Raw genomic sequence first — 16,801 nt, forward strand, 5'->3', positions numbered from 1 at the left:
ACGGCAAAAGAATTTCGGAACTTAAAAGTCAGCAGAGAAGGTTCTTGCCATTGTCTTTTGGAATATGGATGGTGTAATCCTTACCAAGTACTTCAAAAAACATGAAATTGTTGGAGAAGTTTATTCAACAGCTATGAACGAATTGAAGGAGATACTGAAGGAAAAATGGTGTGGGAAACTGAGCACAGGTGTGTTGCTTTTGCAGGACCATGCACCTGCTCACATTGCTCAAGAAACCTAACGGACAATACACAACTTGTGCTCTAGATGTTTGCCTCACCCACCCTATTTGCCAGACCTGGGCCCCCATCTGATTAATTGCCATTCCCAAATTTAAAGAAACAAAATTTATCACAGATGATGAAGTCATATCTGCAGTTGAGGACTGTGTGTGAAACAAGGGAAAGTCTTTTTTTCTCAGATGTTTCGAATGGTGCAGCAGCATTGTAACAAGTGTATAACACTTCATGGGAAATATATAGAATAATGTCTAAGTTACATGGTTCTAACTCAATTCTTTCATGGTGATTATCACAAATTTACAGCACATTCTCATATTTTAGAACAATCTTAAATGAGGATATAGGATAATCTGTGCTGCAAGTAATGACTAACCAAATCTAATCAACTTTACCTTACATTGTTTTATACTACATACAGAATTCATTTAATATTTGTCCAAAAGTAATACTCCACTAACCTTATTATCAAACTGAAGAGAAAAATTAGTAATAGGCTTCACTGCCATATCTTCCAAGGCACTTTCTCTCCTGCAGAGAAATAAAAAAAATCATATATATATATATATTGAATATTAAATACCTCAATTATGAAATTTGCATGAATGATATTTGTTATTTCATTCACAAGGTCCATCCATCCCAGTTCTTCATAAATCAAATCTTATGGAAAGCTCCATGATGACGATGATCATGGTAATGCTTACAGAAAATTATTGTTACAAAATAACATTTAACAGACCTCATATGAATATTATTAAGAGATCTTTATGAAGTTAGCATACTGATTTGTGATAGAATAGAATTGAAGAACACCTGGATTATATTGCACCTTAAATTCATTAGCCCTTCATTCATACATTATTCCTTTTTGCCAATTACTCAACTACCACATTTGAACTAGGAATGACCCTTATATAATGTCTAAGGGTCAATTTCTAGTTCTTCCTATCTTCCTTTCCACCACACGAATTGATTCATCTTTCATATTTATCACACAAAAAATACATCATCAATTTAGTCTGTATCATATCACCCATCTCTCAAGCTTGGAAATTTACATTTCCTCAACTTCTCTTCATAAACAACATTCCACAGCCTTTAAACTGCCTTACCATCTTTGCACTCTCCTTAAAGTTGCCTCATCAGTGTGATAACCAGGTGACCAAATCTGTGTACAACAGTCCAGGTGTAGTCTAATCAAGACCTTGTACAGTGGAACTACTACAACTGAATCTCTATTTGTTGGCATTCTCCTTATCATAGCAGCAATTATGATGTGTAAACTTTTCAACTCCTTGAAGTGCTTGCTGAATTTCGGACATCTGCCAGCTATGACTTCTAGATCCTAAATATCATCTACTTCCAGGAGCACAGTTCTATTCTACCAATACAGTACACAACATTATAATTCTGCACATCCAGCTACAAATCTTAATATAAAACATGCAATCACACTTATCTCTGCACTCTGAAAGTATATTTATAGAAAGTCCCCCTTCTCACTTGGTTACAAAGTAAATTGTACTTAAAGAAATTATATTCTTGTTTAATTCTTCACCCAAGTGTAAGGAAACAAAACTTGTGCATGAAGTGTCTTAATGATGGACTGTTAACTTCAATTGCTTTAGAATCCTGTAATGCATAGGTACTTCTTTCTACTGTAGATACATATATTGCTATGCACTACAGGTAAGGACATAAATCAGACTGCTATTCAGATAACTGATCTAAGATCAACAGTCTATATACAAATAGCCTATTTGTGAGAAACTTCATGCACAAACTTTGTTTACATATATTTGGGTAGATAATTAAACAATATACTTTCTTGTTAAGTATAGTTCACTTTGTACACTAAAGCAAGTGAAACAATTGTCTTACAACTATCTCCGATCCAAATTATTTTAATATGTGCCACATACAAGTGGTAAACAGCAGTTTACCACTTATATGTGGCACATATATGAATTTAACATTGATTTAACCCCAGAATCTTTCTGGAACTAGCTCCTACTGATAGCACTTTGAAATTTCAGCAAATATATAATTACTTAGTTTTTCTTTTGTTTTTAATTTTCATATTTTAATTTTATTTTGCTGGTGCTAGCTTACCCTCCAAGCATAGGATTATTCAATATGCCATTTCTAGATCTACGAAAGTTAAAAATACAGATATCTGATATATTCCCATGATTTTTCTTAACGTTTGTTGTAAAATGAAAATCTGATCCTGATCCTTTTGGCCTGAACCAAGCCTGTCTTCTCCAAGTTTCTCTTTCACAATTTTTCTTAGTCTCTTGTCAAGAATGCTTGCATCATCTAATTTGAAACATTCAGCAATAAAATTCATCTGTAAATCTTGCATTCAGCTTTATTCCCCCCCCCCTTTTTTTTTTTATCTATTATGAACACGTTACTGCATTTGTAAAATTCAAATTATGCAGTGTAGCCACTTGGAAACTTCCATACATACACATCTGAGCATTTCTTGTAGAATATTGTCTACTCCAGCTGTCTTTCTGTATTTCAGATTTTCAATGGCTCCGTATTGATATGAACTCTTGATTGCATTCTCTTGAATATTTTCTCTGACTGTTTTATCACTTCTTGCTTCCTTTAGTCATCTTTCTAAGTAATTTCTCCATATATCTATATCATCAGTTTTCATATCTATTTTGTCATCTCTGATGCATCATCAATTTCCTCTTTCCTTAATTTGTAAGTTTTTTCAATAGCTTCCAGGACATTTTGTCAACTTCTTACTATTATCTTCTATATACTTACCAAAGTCTTCCAATGATGTTTTGTTTAGCTACTTTTACACATTGCTTTGCTTTCTTATATTTTCTGCATTCTTTCAGAGCTTATTGTGGCTTGCTTGCTAAGAATTTTCAATATTTCCCTTCCCCTCTTATGACTGCCTCTGTAATTTCTAGAGTCCACTATGAAGTTTTGAGTTTTCCATGCTTGCAGACAACTTCACCACATGACACTCCAGCTAAATTTAGAGTCTCCACGGTATCTCTATAATATCCATATATTTGAGTGTAGAGTTCACCTCTGAAATCTGGTTCTTTGTAAAACGTTCTTATCCACTTTTCTTTTCAATACGATTTCAAACGCCAGCCTTACTGGCTGAGTGGCTCAAGTACCTGCTCTCTAATCAACAATCTGCAGATTCATATTCCATGAGGACATGGATTGTGACTGTCTTGTGATGGAAGACGAATTTTATTGCCTAGTATGCTACCACCATTCTGCTTACTGGAGGCCCAAAGTGCCTTGAAAAATTTCCATGTTTGGTTTCTAGAGTGGGGTTTTGGATTATGTCAAAAAAAAAATAAATAAATAAAAGTACAAAAGATATTAGAAACATTAATAAATTCTAAAATTTTAAGCCCAGTCAGTGTCTCGTGAACAGCCTTTTAGTTCACTATTATTATTATCCCAAGATCCCATGGAGTCAAAGACGCATCTAGGAGGTCCTTTTGTTATACACATGGCTCATCATACCATACCATACCATGCCTTAAAGACACTCAAATTTTCTGCAGACACCACACTCACAGACAAGGCATTCCAATCATTCACAACTCTGCATGCACAAAACATGCTTCTCACTCCCCTGCTCACACCCTCCTTATATTGATTGATCTTATAACATTGATCCTAAAACAACCCCTTACTAACTTGTAGGTCTCTATCATATCACCCCTCTTTCTCCTATCCACTAAATTCTGTAAATTGCATCTTCTCAATCTTTCCTCGTATTCGACATTCCAAAGATCAGAAACTACCTTAGTAAGTTGCCTCTGCACTGTTTCCAACATCTTTTAGTCCTTTTGTAAACCAGGTGACCAAATTTGATCACAGTAGTCTATGTGTGGTCTAATCAAAGCCTTATACAATGGAACAAGAATTTTCTTACTTCTACAAGTCAGTGTCCTCTGCATCATTCCCAGAATTCTTTGTGTTGTCCTCACAATTTTGGCAATCTCTATCTCAATGGCTTTAACAGGCCTTTTAAGGCCCACAACCCTTCAAGCATACTTGGATTTTGTAACCAAAATACGAGGATAGAATGGTCACCCCCCTATGCCTCGAAGTATTCCTGGCTGTATCCCTGTGTGCTCACAGGGCTGGCTTGCCTGCTTGCACGATGAAAAAACGTCAGATAAACTGGCGTAAAAAATCCTGCTGTCCACGCCCAAGACCGACTAACTTGGCTACGGCTGAGGAAGATCCTTCAGCTCCTCACATCGTCGACGGGAATCGAACCTAGGATACTCCTTCCCCAGTCATATGGTTACGAAGCACAGAGCCACTAGGCTAACTGCGCAGACACACTTTTGGCAATGTGTACCCTAAATTTCACATCCTTATCAACTATCACCACAAGATCCCTTATTTCCTCTGCCTCCAACAATATATTCCGACCAAGCATAAATTCTACATCCCCATCTTTGTTTCCCAAAATTTAAAACCTTACATTTTGCAACATTAAACTCGCATCCCCATTTCCGTGCCCATTCACTCAATTTATTCACGTCTTCTTGTAAGGCCACAACATTTTCTCTACTCTTTATAGTTCATCCCAATTTTGCATCATCTGCAAACAACTGAATATTCCCATCCAAATCTTCACCAATATCATTAACATACAGGTTAAACAGCAATGGCCCTCAAAGAGATCCTTGAGGCACACCCCAGTGACTTATCTCTTCCAGGATATTACTCCCCCATACACAACCTGCTGATGCCTATATATAGCCAGTCTCCAATCCAATGCAGTAATCTAATATACAATCCCATCCGCTCTAGCTTGACTATCAACTTATCATGTGGTAATCTATCAAAAGCCTTTGCAAAATCTAAATATACTACTATGTATCCCTCTCCTCTATTCAAGGAAGCCATCACATTATTGTAATAAGTAGATTACTAAAACATGACCTCCCTTTAGCAAATCCATCCTGTCCATCAAAGGTAATACCACTGTTGTCAACCCAATTCTTCTGGATCCTAGTTCTCACTAGCTTCTCCAACAACTTAACCACAACACCTGACACACAAATAGGCCTATAATTTGGTGCCTGAGTTCTATCACCTCCTTTATGAAGCAGCATAATCTTGCCCTCCTTCCATTCCTTTGAAACTCGACATAGTGCAAGACTCATATTAAAAAAATATGTCAAGGCAGATGTCAACTCCATTCCTTCAGAATATGTGGTGATAAAAAGGGGACCGGAAAGTAATAAATTTTTTGAACTACATTTTTAATATAAATTTTATTAAAGAAAAAATTAACATTATTCAATTATATAATCGCCATCATTAATTATAACCTTATTCCAACAATCTACTAAGTTCAGAATTCCTTTTTTGAAAAAAGTTTTTTCTTTGGAGGCAGAAAATTATATCAAACTCCTTTGTACATCATCTTGCGAACAGAAGGTTTTATTTCTTATGCTATGTTCTAAGGACCTGAATAAGTGATAGTCACTAGGGGCAATATCCAGTGAATATGGAGGATGTGGTAGAAGTTCCCATCCTAACTGCCTAATTTTTTTCTTGAGTCATTCTTGCAGAATGTGGTTTTGCATTATCTTGCTGCAAAATTACCCCTTTTCGATTGACAAGCGCAGGATGCTTGATTAACAATGCTTGATGTAGTCGCTCTAATTGTTCACAGTAGATTGCTGCTGTGATAGTCTTACTTTGTTCCATGAGTTCGTAATGAATAATTCCATGAATATCCCACCAAAAGCACAACAGAACCTTTTGTGGATGAAGTCCATTTTTAAGTGTTGGAATTGGAGTTTGATTTGGAGAACACCACTGTTTTTTGCGTTTAATATACAGCACCCGTTTTTCGTCATCAGTTATGACTCGTTCCAAAAAGGGATCATTTTGTTGTCTGGTCAACAATGAATTACAAATCGTCCATCTTTGTGCTTTATTGTTGTCTAACAGTTCATGCGGTACCCATACACCATGTTTAAGAACCTTGCCACTCTTATGTAAGTGCTCTTGGATAGTTGACCATGATGAATTAATTTCTCTGCTACTTCTTGTATGGTTTGTTTTGGATCTGATTCAACGAGAGTCTTAAGAGCATTGTCATCTAGAGTAAGAGGTCTTCCAGATTGAGGACGATCAGAGAGATCAAAATTTTTTTCTGCAAATCTCCTAAACCATTGCTGACATTTGCTAACCTTCAATAGGTCTCTATAAGTTGAGCAAATGATTTTGGTAGCCTTGGTAGCATTCTTTCCTTGGTGAAACAAAAACACCATACAATTACGTAAATGCTGCTCTTCAACTTTAAAGTCCGCCATATTAAAAAAAATAATCTGAAATTAAAAAAAAAATTTTTTTAAATAAAAAGTAATTCTAATATTTAAATAAAAATAAAAATTAATATTTTATGTGTTATTCAAAAAAATACAATCAGCTAAAAATGAACTATTAAAAATAATTGATTACTTTCTGGTCCCCCTTATATATTATCAAGTCCCACAGCATTATTAACATCAAGTTTTCTCATTTCCCCATACATCTCTTGCTCACTTACAGTCAGTCTCTCCTCCCCATCATCAATTACTCTCAATTTCTCCATGATGTCACTTTCACAAGAATGAAAGACTTTTATGAACTGCTCATTAAGTATCTCTACTATATCTTCCGCATTAGTTTTGTTCTAATACCAGTTTCTCTAATCAATATCATCTTTCCATAATCATTCTTTTTTTTTTTTTTTGCTGGTTACATATCGAAAGAACTCCCTAGGATTCTTTTTGGCTTCATTAGCTAATTGCTGCTCATACTTCACTTTTGCTACCCTTACCAACCAAGTCACCCTCCTTGTCTGGTTTTTGTAATCCTCGTGGAATAGGTTCACATAATAAATATTATGCTGGTGGTAAAAACTAAATGCTGAGCATTATCTATTCCAATCTCCATCAATTTGTACACAAAGCAATATACTCCACACATGGCGTTTATCTGTTATAGGTGTTATGGCTACTCATGAGTGAAAGTGATATAAAAAACAGCCAACCACCTATCTGAAATCTATATCTATATCACATGCAACTATATCTAAAAATATAGTTGCATGTGATTCTCCTTTACAAAGTAAAGTAGCCATTTTATGTTACAAGGACAGATTGCCTGACATATCCTCAAAGAGTTGCCACTTTCAGAGAGAGAATCTATTCCCATCAGCTCAGTCCTGTATTAGAGGCTTAGCTAACTTTCCAAACACCGTAACTACAATAGCAGATATACAGACTGGTCTGAAAAGGAAGCCTCTCATTTGACATTAGTTGTGCAGTGGCACTATTAAACAACTACGCCAATTGCAAAGACAATTCTTTGCACATTCTCTAAAAATACATGGTATTATTCAGTACCACAGTCATATTAACAATGTGATTTGACAATCATGGCAGAGATATGTCACTAAAATCTAAAAGTCATATATTTTCATACTTGCATTATGTTTAATCAATACTCAAATAAAGCAGTAGATATTATTATTACAGACGTCCAATGTTTCTGTTCTACTCCATATTCCATAATCCCAATATCATCTCTTAACTATCACAGTGTACCAAAGCCTTGTAAACAGGCAAAATACGTTCTTTATTCTTACACGCTGTTGTTTGTTTCAAAATATTATCTTCTGAGTTGCATTTGCAACTTTTGTTCTGTAACCTTTAAACCTCCACTTCACATCCACCATAACTCCAAGATTCCTAGCCTGATCAATTTTTCCAATCATAGGCTTGCAAATGTAATGAGCCACCGCAAATTTCATCATGCCAAATTGCATAATTTTAGCACTTACTATCAGAATATCACTGAACATTTGCCCACAGTTGCAGTCTATTGAAGTCAATCTGTAAGTGCTGCATATTATTAACATCCATGATTGTCCTGCCTATCTTTGCACAGTAAGTTATTAATTTAATATCTTCTGTTAGTTCCTTCTCAATATCTTTAAATTATAGATTGAAGAACAATAGTCTAAGGGCTGATCACCGGGGAACACAACTGGTCACCTTAAATTTGATAGCTTCACTTCCCTTTATCATATACCACTTTCTGATACCTATCTGTCAGACACCTGTTTATCCAATTCAATAGTTTACATTATTATTATTACATGACACCTCCAGGGAGTCCAATGACTCATTGAGGGAGGGCACCTACTCTACAACTGTGTCTCCACCACTCATCCACAGCTGACAGCAACTACACCAACGCCATCTACCGCCGACCACCACCACTAGTATTTCCACAATCGCAAACATTCATGCCCACGGTGGGATTCGAACCCACAGTCTTTTGGCTGGAGAGCGGATACACTAACCACTCGGCCACCCAATCCTATATCTTCTCATTTATACAATGCTTTCATGCTGTATCCTGCCAAATGCCTCAGCAAAGAACAACAGTATCATAGTGAATCCATTCCCTCTATCCAACTCAGATATGACCTCCTTTTAGCATAAACCCTATACTGTTCCTTGCAAAGGAAGTTTATGTTTAGCACAAACCCTATACTGTTCCTAGAAAAGTGCAGCATATCTATCAACCTATTTCTGTATGTAAGTTCTTACCAACTTCTCTAAAATCTTCACAAGAGATATTGAGATTTTAGTAGTTAGACACATCAGTTTTTTGCATCATCTTTGCAATGGGACTATCATGCATTATTTGCATCCTTGTGAGTTCTTTCCTCAAAATATAAATGATCAGGACAAGGGCCCAAGAAGTCTTCTAAACACCCCTTTAGTATATGCGCTGATATCCATCCATCTGTCCTTATCGCCAAATTCTTATCCACATCATACACCAGCTCTAGAACCTCATTTCATGCACCTCGCTATCTCTTTATGAAGTGTAGTGTGTCATACTGCATGCACCAGGTTCAGTTGACAAATCTTAGTGAAGTGAATGCTCGTTATCTAAACAACTGCACCTCTTTCAGACATGAGTGTATACTCTCTGTATTTAGTAAATTAACTCTTCTACTTTCATTCTTTCTATTATTTGCAGTATAATAATAAATTCTTCTAAGTTGCCGTTAGCCTGCACATCAAAATTCTTTTCATACTTCTCTTCTAACTTTGCTTTCCATACAATACTTTTAAATTCTTCTAGCTATTGCATTATATATTTCATGTTTTCGTGATATTCCTTCCAGATCATTCCCCCTCTTATGGATCTCTTCCTTATTAAAGTTGCACTACCATTTCATTCCTGCCCTATTTGTTTTTTGAATTCTAGGATTGCACTCGGATACCTGCACAATTTCAGTATTTTTTCATAGCTCTGCATGTGCTGCTGAAAACCATGCCATTCAGTAAATGATACCTTTGGAATGAATGTAGTATTCACTTGGGTTTGTCATAATTTCAAGCTTTGCAGTTCAACGTGTGACCTTTCCTAATTGGAACATCTATATACTTAGTTACTTACTAGGTAAGAATGGCATGATCACTGTTGCCAACTAGTTGCAAACCAGTCACGACCTAACTGAGATACCTAACAATATGATGACATCTAACAATTGTGCCTTAAGTTAAGAGGAGTCTTAAGATTTGAGGAAGAACGAAAGAAAAAGTGAATAGGAAAAGTATCAAAGTGCAAGAAAGAGGGAGTAATAAAAGAATTGATCGTCTTGGCTGGCACGAATGATTTGAAAGGTCAAGGTCAGAAATACACAATGAGAGAAGATATGAAAATTGCTGACATAGGTGTAAAAGAAGCGTGAAAAAATAAAGTAAAGCAAAGACAGAAGAGAATGAATGGTGGAAAATAATTTTAGTAGTTAGACACATCAGTTTTTTGCATCATCCTTGCAATGGGACTATCATACATTATTTGCATTCCTGTGAGTTCTTTCCTCAAAATATAAATTATCAGGACAAGGGCCAAAGAAGTTTAGCTGAACATCCCTTTACAGATACAATGACAGAAACTTGCTGAAGATATGATGATGATGGTGGTATCCCAGATTTTAGATATAGTAAGGCAGCTAAATTTGTTGAGATCTGCTGTATGTTTTAATGCTCAGGCAAAGTCTAGAGAAGTCTCTCCAATTTATATCTGTTATTATTATTATTATCATCATCATCAGACTGCCATGGAGTCAAGAATCCTCATGGGAGGTCCCACTCTTACATGCACACGTCATCGTACCTTGACTTAAATGCATTCACTGTCCCTGTACTCACCACACTCTCAGGCAACACATTCCAATCACCCACCACTCTTCATGCAAATAATCTACTCCTCACACCCACCTTATATAGCTTCCAGGGAGCCTCTCATTCTCCCCATCTCCGGATATTTTATGAAAAATCTCATCCACGCTAATTATCCCTTACCAACTTAAATGTCTCTCCTCTTTCTTCTATCCACTAGGCTCTGTAATTTGCATTCTCTCAATCTGTCCCCATAAGCCTTCCTGGTTGATCGAGTGGTTAGCATATCCGCTCTCCAGCCAAAAGGCTGTGGGTTCAAATCCCACAGTGGGCATGGATATTTGTGATAGTCTGTGAAAATACTGTGGTAGTGGTTGTTGCTGTTCATTGCAGTTGGTGAATTGAGTGGTGGAGACAGAGAGCTGTAGAGTAAGTGCCCTTCCTCGATGGGTCTTTGTATAATAATAATAATATATATAATAATAATAATAATAATAATAATAATAATAATAATATTCCAGAGACCAGAAACCAACTAAGTCAATCGTCTCTGAATGCTTTCGAATATATTATCCTTTTGAAAACCTGGTGATGAAATCAGTGTACAGTAATCTGTATGCAGCCTGGTCAAAGGCATGTATAATGGAATGAAAACATCCTTACCTCTATATGTCAGTGTTCTTTGCATCATTCCCATAATCCACTGTGTCGTCTTCATAATTTTATCAAAACTTCCATGAAATTTCAAGTCCCTATTCACCACAACCCACAAATCCTTCATCTCCTCCACCTCTTCAAAAATATCCCCACCAATCCTGTACTCTGCATCCCATCTGTGTTTCCCAAATTTTAAAACCTCACACTTTGTAACATTACATTGACATCTCCACAAACATTCACCCATTCAGACAGTCTATTTAGGTCCCCTTGCAAAGCTACATCTACTCTGCTTCTCATAACTCACACCAGCTTTGCATCAGCTGCAAACAACTGTATATATCTCCATTTAAGCTATTTCCAATGTCATTTAGATACAAATTAAACAACAATGTCCCCAAAATGCTGGGGCACACCACTAGTGACTTCCCCCTTCTGGGATATCACTCCTTCATACACAACTTGTTCATACCCATCAGACAGCCAATCTCTAATCCAATGCACTAATCTACTATTCAACACCCACCTGTCCCAATTTAACTACTAGTTTTTCATGTGGTAATTAGCGAAACCCTTTGCAAAATCTAAATATACTACTGTATATGCATCCTTCTTGTCCAATGTATTTGTCGCCTTGTTATGGTAAGTAAGCAAATTGTTAAAACACAATCTTCCTTCAGTAAACCCATGCTTTTTTTTTTTTAATGTTGACCCATACACAAAGAGGTTGGTTGATCAACCTATAGTATACATTAGTACTCTGTATGGGTAGTGGATTGGGAAAGGAGGAACTCGTTTACATTTGATTCAAATGACTGTATATTGCATTCCTTGGGAAACACAACAGGAGGAAGACTGTTCCACAGTATAGAAGTTGCAGGGAATGCTGTTCATTAAAGAGAATTCTACTGCTGTCCATAGTTCTGAATACTTATCTTCACTAGTTTCTCTAACACCCTGAACACAACTCCAGACAAGCAGATCATACTATTCAAAGCTTTAGTCTTATCACTTCCTTTATGAAGTGGAACAATTTTGTCATCTTTCCATTTCGTTGGGACCTGAGCTAAACTAAGACTCATGTTGAAAATGTACATTAAGGGTGTTGTTAACTCCCCGGAACATTCCCTCAAGCCATGCGGCAATATACCATCAGGTCCCACAGACTTGTCGACATCAAGTTTACTCAATTCCTCATATGCTTCCTGCTCACTGACCACCAGTGGTTTACTCCCCCCCCCATTCCCACTGCTCTCAAGTTCTGCATTATGTTACAATCACAAGAATGGAATTAACTGCTCATTTAACACATATACTATATCATCCTGAGTATTTATCATTCTCTCATTATCACTGACCAACATCGTCCTCCCATAATAATTCTTCCTTCTACTGGCCACATAAAAAAAACTCCTTTTAGAGTAATTAGCTAACTGCTGCTCATACCACACCTTTTTGACCCTTACTAAGTGATTCACCTTCCTTGCTTGCTGGCTCTTTGTACTTCTCATATTACTGATTATCTCCACTCATCTTGAGCCATCTCCACAATGCCTTTTTTTTTTCAGATTGAGTGCTTCACCTCTTGAGTCATCCATTTCACACTTGCCTTATTTAATCTCCTGACCTTTGGAATGCACTCTCAGAAATTGTTTCTATCAGATAATTCGTGAGTAAAGAACAAGTAGCATTGATTTCCTTCCCATGCAATTACTCATTTGGTAATGCTGCAAGCTGTCCTCCTGAGTTTGTTATAATCACCTGTCTTATAGTTCTACATATAATTCTTTTCTTACAAAATTCTTGATAAGGCTGGCCACCACTAACCAAGTGATCAATTCATGGTCACTTTCACCAAATGGAGATGATGTGGCACTTGATTTTCTACAATATTTTCAAATCCAACCTCGATCCACGTGTGGCCTCTGTTACGTACTGCTTAAAGTCGTATTCCCTTAAAAACTAAAGAAATTCATTATCTTTGGTTCCTGGTGCTCTCTCTTTATTCTAGTCTATATTAGCACAATTGAAATCGCCCATAATGATCGCCCTTTTCCTATTAGCCAGAAATATTTGTCTAAACATTTCCTTTTCACTGCCTTTTACATTACCAGGTGTAAAGCAGCACCCTACTAAACATTTCATCCTGTCCACCTCTACTTCACACTATACTACTTCAAAACCACTGTCAGTATTTGTCCTGGCATCTCCATGCTAGATGGGCACAACTCCTTCTCCCTGTTTGCTTTGTCTGTCTTTTTGAAAGACTACATTTCTATACCAAATCCAACTAACCCCACTTCTCGGATATGACTCTCTACATTCTCTCCTATCCATTCCTATGTATCATAACTGATACTACATCCCTCCTCAAACCTAAATATCACCCCCACATCCTTGACTGTTTTAATCCTTTCTTGCATGTGTGCAGGCACACACACACACACGCATATACATCTGAAACCATCATCTACACGTTTCATGCAATGTCCTCCTGTCCACCCCCCCCCCCTTACCCTGTCTGCTCTGTGTTCTTTCTCTCTTATGCTCATTACTTGCACCACTCACCTCTCGATTCACAAACTTGCCTACCTTACTCTCCTACTCTTCCACAACACCTCTTGCTTTCTTAGGTCTTACATTCACACCAGTCATTCTCTCTTGCAGCAACAGTTTTTCCAAGTGGCTCATTTCTTTTATACAGCTCTATATGCCCCTCAAACTCATCCCACAAATTCACAAAATAAACCCCTTCCTCCTCACACAACTCTGCTAGCATACCATTCAAAATCTTCGCTCACCTTCTTAAGCCATCTTTATCATACAGATTGCTTTGGCAATCTGTTTCTTAAGAGGGTAGCCCCCACTGAATCTGGTGATGCATATCTATGGAATGGTCTGCTACTCCAGAACAGCTGTACTACAGGTAATGGACATAGTCCTTGTGTTCTTCCAGTCAGATATTTGTTGTTCTACTTGAGTGTCCAAAGTAGGATTGTTTGCAGGAGAAAGGGATGCAGTAGACCTTAAGATGGTCCAGATGATGGAGTGGATCTTGTGGTAACTTATTAACTAAATATATTTATTTATTTTGTCTTTAAGGGATATGATAGAAACATTTAAGTTACTTAAAGGGTTTTAAAGGATTGATGCAGGATAAATGTTGGCTAGAGGAGACATAACAAGAGATCATTCCTCAAAGTTGAGTAAAGGCATGGTTAGTAGGGGTGCGAGGACTAGAATTTTAGCCTGGAGAGTTGTAAATGAATGGGTTGTCAGTGTCAGTTGTGGGTTCAAGGAGAGGTATGATAGATCGTGTGGATAGTTTGGACCTCACAGGATGAGTCCATGGACTCCATGGAATTTCCCATACAATAATAATTACGTGTAGGCATGTTTATTCAATTAAACAACATGAGTGATAATGTGTAATATGTGACCTTTCATAGAATGATTAGCTGTGATTATCTTAAATATAACCTGAGTTTCATAATCACATGTAATAATATAATTTATAACCTATACAGATGAAAAAAAAAAAAAAAGAAGTATACTATATTGTATTATACACTCACCTGACAAGTATAATCTTGTATATTTTACATGCGAGTCCTTTAATTACAGCTGAGGCACTAAGATGACATCTGCCATATAATACTCTGCCATTTACCTAACAAGATATTAGTTAAATTTCTATAAATTTATACAGCTCCTAATGCCAATAACAAAAGTATAGTAATCCCCAACATTTAATAATAATTTTTGAACCCCAGTGTTTTATTATCAGAGGAGTAAATAATACCAGTAATTTATAGATACTTAACAAAAAAATGAACAAAAAAAATGGAAACATCTGTATATATAGAATAGATGCCAAGTATGGAGCTTCATTCCACTCATGAAAACAAGTACATGACTGGAATGCAAAATATGCAGATCATATCCTGGAAGAGATCACATGACTGCAAATGAGGGCTGAAAGGCAAAACTTCAGTGAGTTTGAATAAACCTTAATTGATAGCAATTTCACCTTTGTCATTTCTGTTGGAAGTTAATCCAACAATTGATATGATTATCATTTCTAAATCACAATATAGCAATGCATTTTTGAAAATTATGGAGACAACTACCGTGTTTGAATAAAAACTTTAGCTTAATATAACTAAAATCTACATTCGACGTTTCAACCTTTATGTCAAGGTCATCTTTTGGAGCATACAACTATACACAGAAAACAAGCAACATTACAATCAAGCTGGTTTGTTAAAGATACTGACCAACCGCTACAACAATAAAAAAAAAAAAAAATTATACATCAACGCTAGAATCCTATTATTAGTGTTATATGTTGGTTGTAGAAATACACTGAGTGCAACAACAAGTATCTATCTATATACATATATTAACATCATCATTATACTTGTACATTCCAGCCAATTGGTATGGAATGGTTTCTAATACTAGTTGAAGATTGGCTAGAGTCCTGACTTATGCTGGATCTTATATATTAGGTAGGCCGAATGTGTGCCATCCAGATTCTTGGAATTTTCATGCCATCTTTGTTGTTGATATTTGGGTGGTGGTTTATCAGGATTTCGCAGGTTTCCTTAAATTTCCTTTCAAACCAGATTTTTGTGTGGTGTAAAGAGTGGGTGCTTTTCCAGTTGATTTGGTGTAAGGTGTTGAGCGCGTGGTCTGGGAGGCCTGCTTCACCATAATGGTTATATTTAATGTGTCCTTTCTTGCATATAGGGATTGTCCTTCCTGTTTCAACAATGTATGGTAAGTTACAGGTGCAGCAGATGCAATAGACTCCACGATGTGCTAATGGGAGGAGAGGATCCTTAGAGGAGTTGAATATGGTTTTAAGTTTAGTGGGCGGTTTAAAGGTGGCATTGAGGTTATAATGTTGTAGGATTCTGTTGATTTTTTCTGATAACCCTTTAATGTATGGGATGGCTATGGGTTTACTGTAATCTAGATTCGTTTTTGTTGTTGTTTTATGGAGTATTTTATTAATAGTATTTTTGTCATAGCCATTATTTATGAATGTGTCGCTGATGATTTTTAGTTCTTGTTAAAGGCCATGTTGGTCAGAGCAAATTGTTGTAGCTCTGTTTTTAAGAGTGTTAATGACTCCATATTTTTGTGATGGGTGGTGGTATGTGTGGACAGACTTATGTGTTCGTCGAACATGTTGTTTATTATTTTAACGGTATAATAGAACACAGAAACTAAGTAAATAATTAATTTATTAACTTGATGCTGATATTTCGCTGGTGTTATAACCAGCATCTTCAGAGCACGAAAACACAGTTTGTCACAATACGCGAGACTAAAAAAACATGGTGTACTTAAACAAAATTGTAGCAGCAACACAAAGACTAGAGTCCTGATTTTGGCACCCTCTATCTGAAAAAAAAAAAAAAAAGAAAAAAAAAGCTATCATATATTACTAGAGTCCTAGAAAAGTGCTAGTTTTTTCTTAATATGACTGTCTCCCAGATCTTCGGCAAGTTAATACAGCCATATTTGTTGAGATTTGGAGTGTGTTTTAGGGCTTCTGTCGCCTCTAAGAACAATCTCTCTGATTTATACAGGTTTCTGTGTAGTACTTTTGTGTTTTTCCAGTTGATCCTGTGTGCAGGGGTATCCAGAGCATGGTCTGCTAGGTCCGACTTTCCA

The 16,801-nt window shown here is 36.5% G+C and overlaps 1 protein-coding gene across 1 annotated transcript in view; it reads right to left on the reverse strand.

The window, feature by feature from the left end:
* LOC150108087 (multiple PDZ domain protein-like) overlaps positions 1-16,801 on the reverse strand; it is an 859,697-nt gene that overhangs the window by 149,271 nt on the left and 693,625 nt on the right. The window contains exons 25-26 of the mRNA XM_090415962.1: positions 14,692-14,786; positions 701-770 (exon numbers count right to left, since the gene is read on the reverse strand). Coding sequence (XP_090272088.1) covers positions 701-770; positions 14,692-14,786 — 165 coding nt within the window. The remainder of the gene's footprint in view (positions 1-700; positions 771-14,691; positions 14,787-16,801) is intronic.

This window comes from Typopeltis vanoorti, chromosome 3, assembly GCF_054136105.1.
Source record: "Typopeltis vanoorti isolate ZY-2024b chromosome 3, IOZ_Tvanoo_1.0, whole genome shotgun sequence".
Lineage (NCBI taxonomy): Eukaryota > Metazoa > Arthropoda > Arachnida > Uropygi > Thelyphonidae > Typopeltis > Typopeltis vanoorti.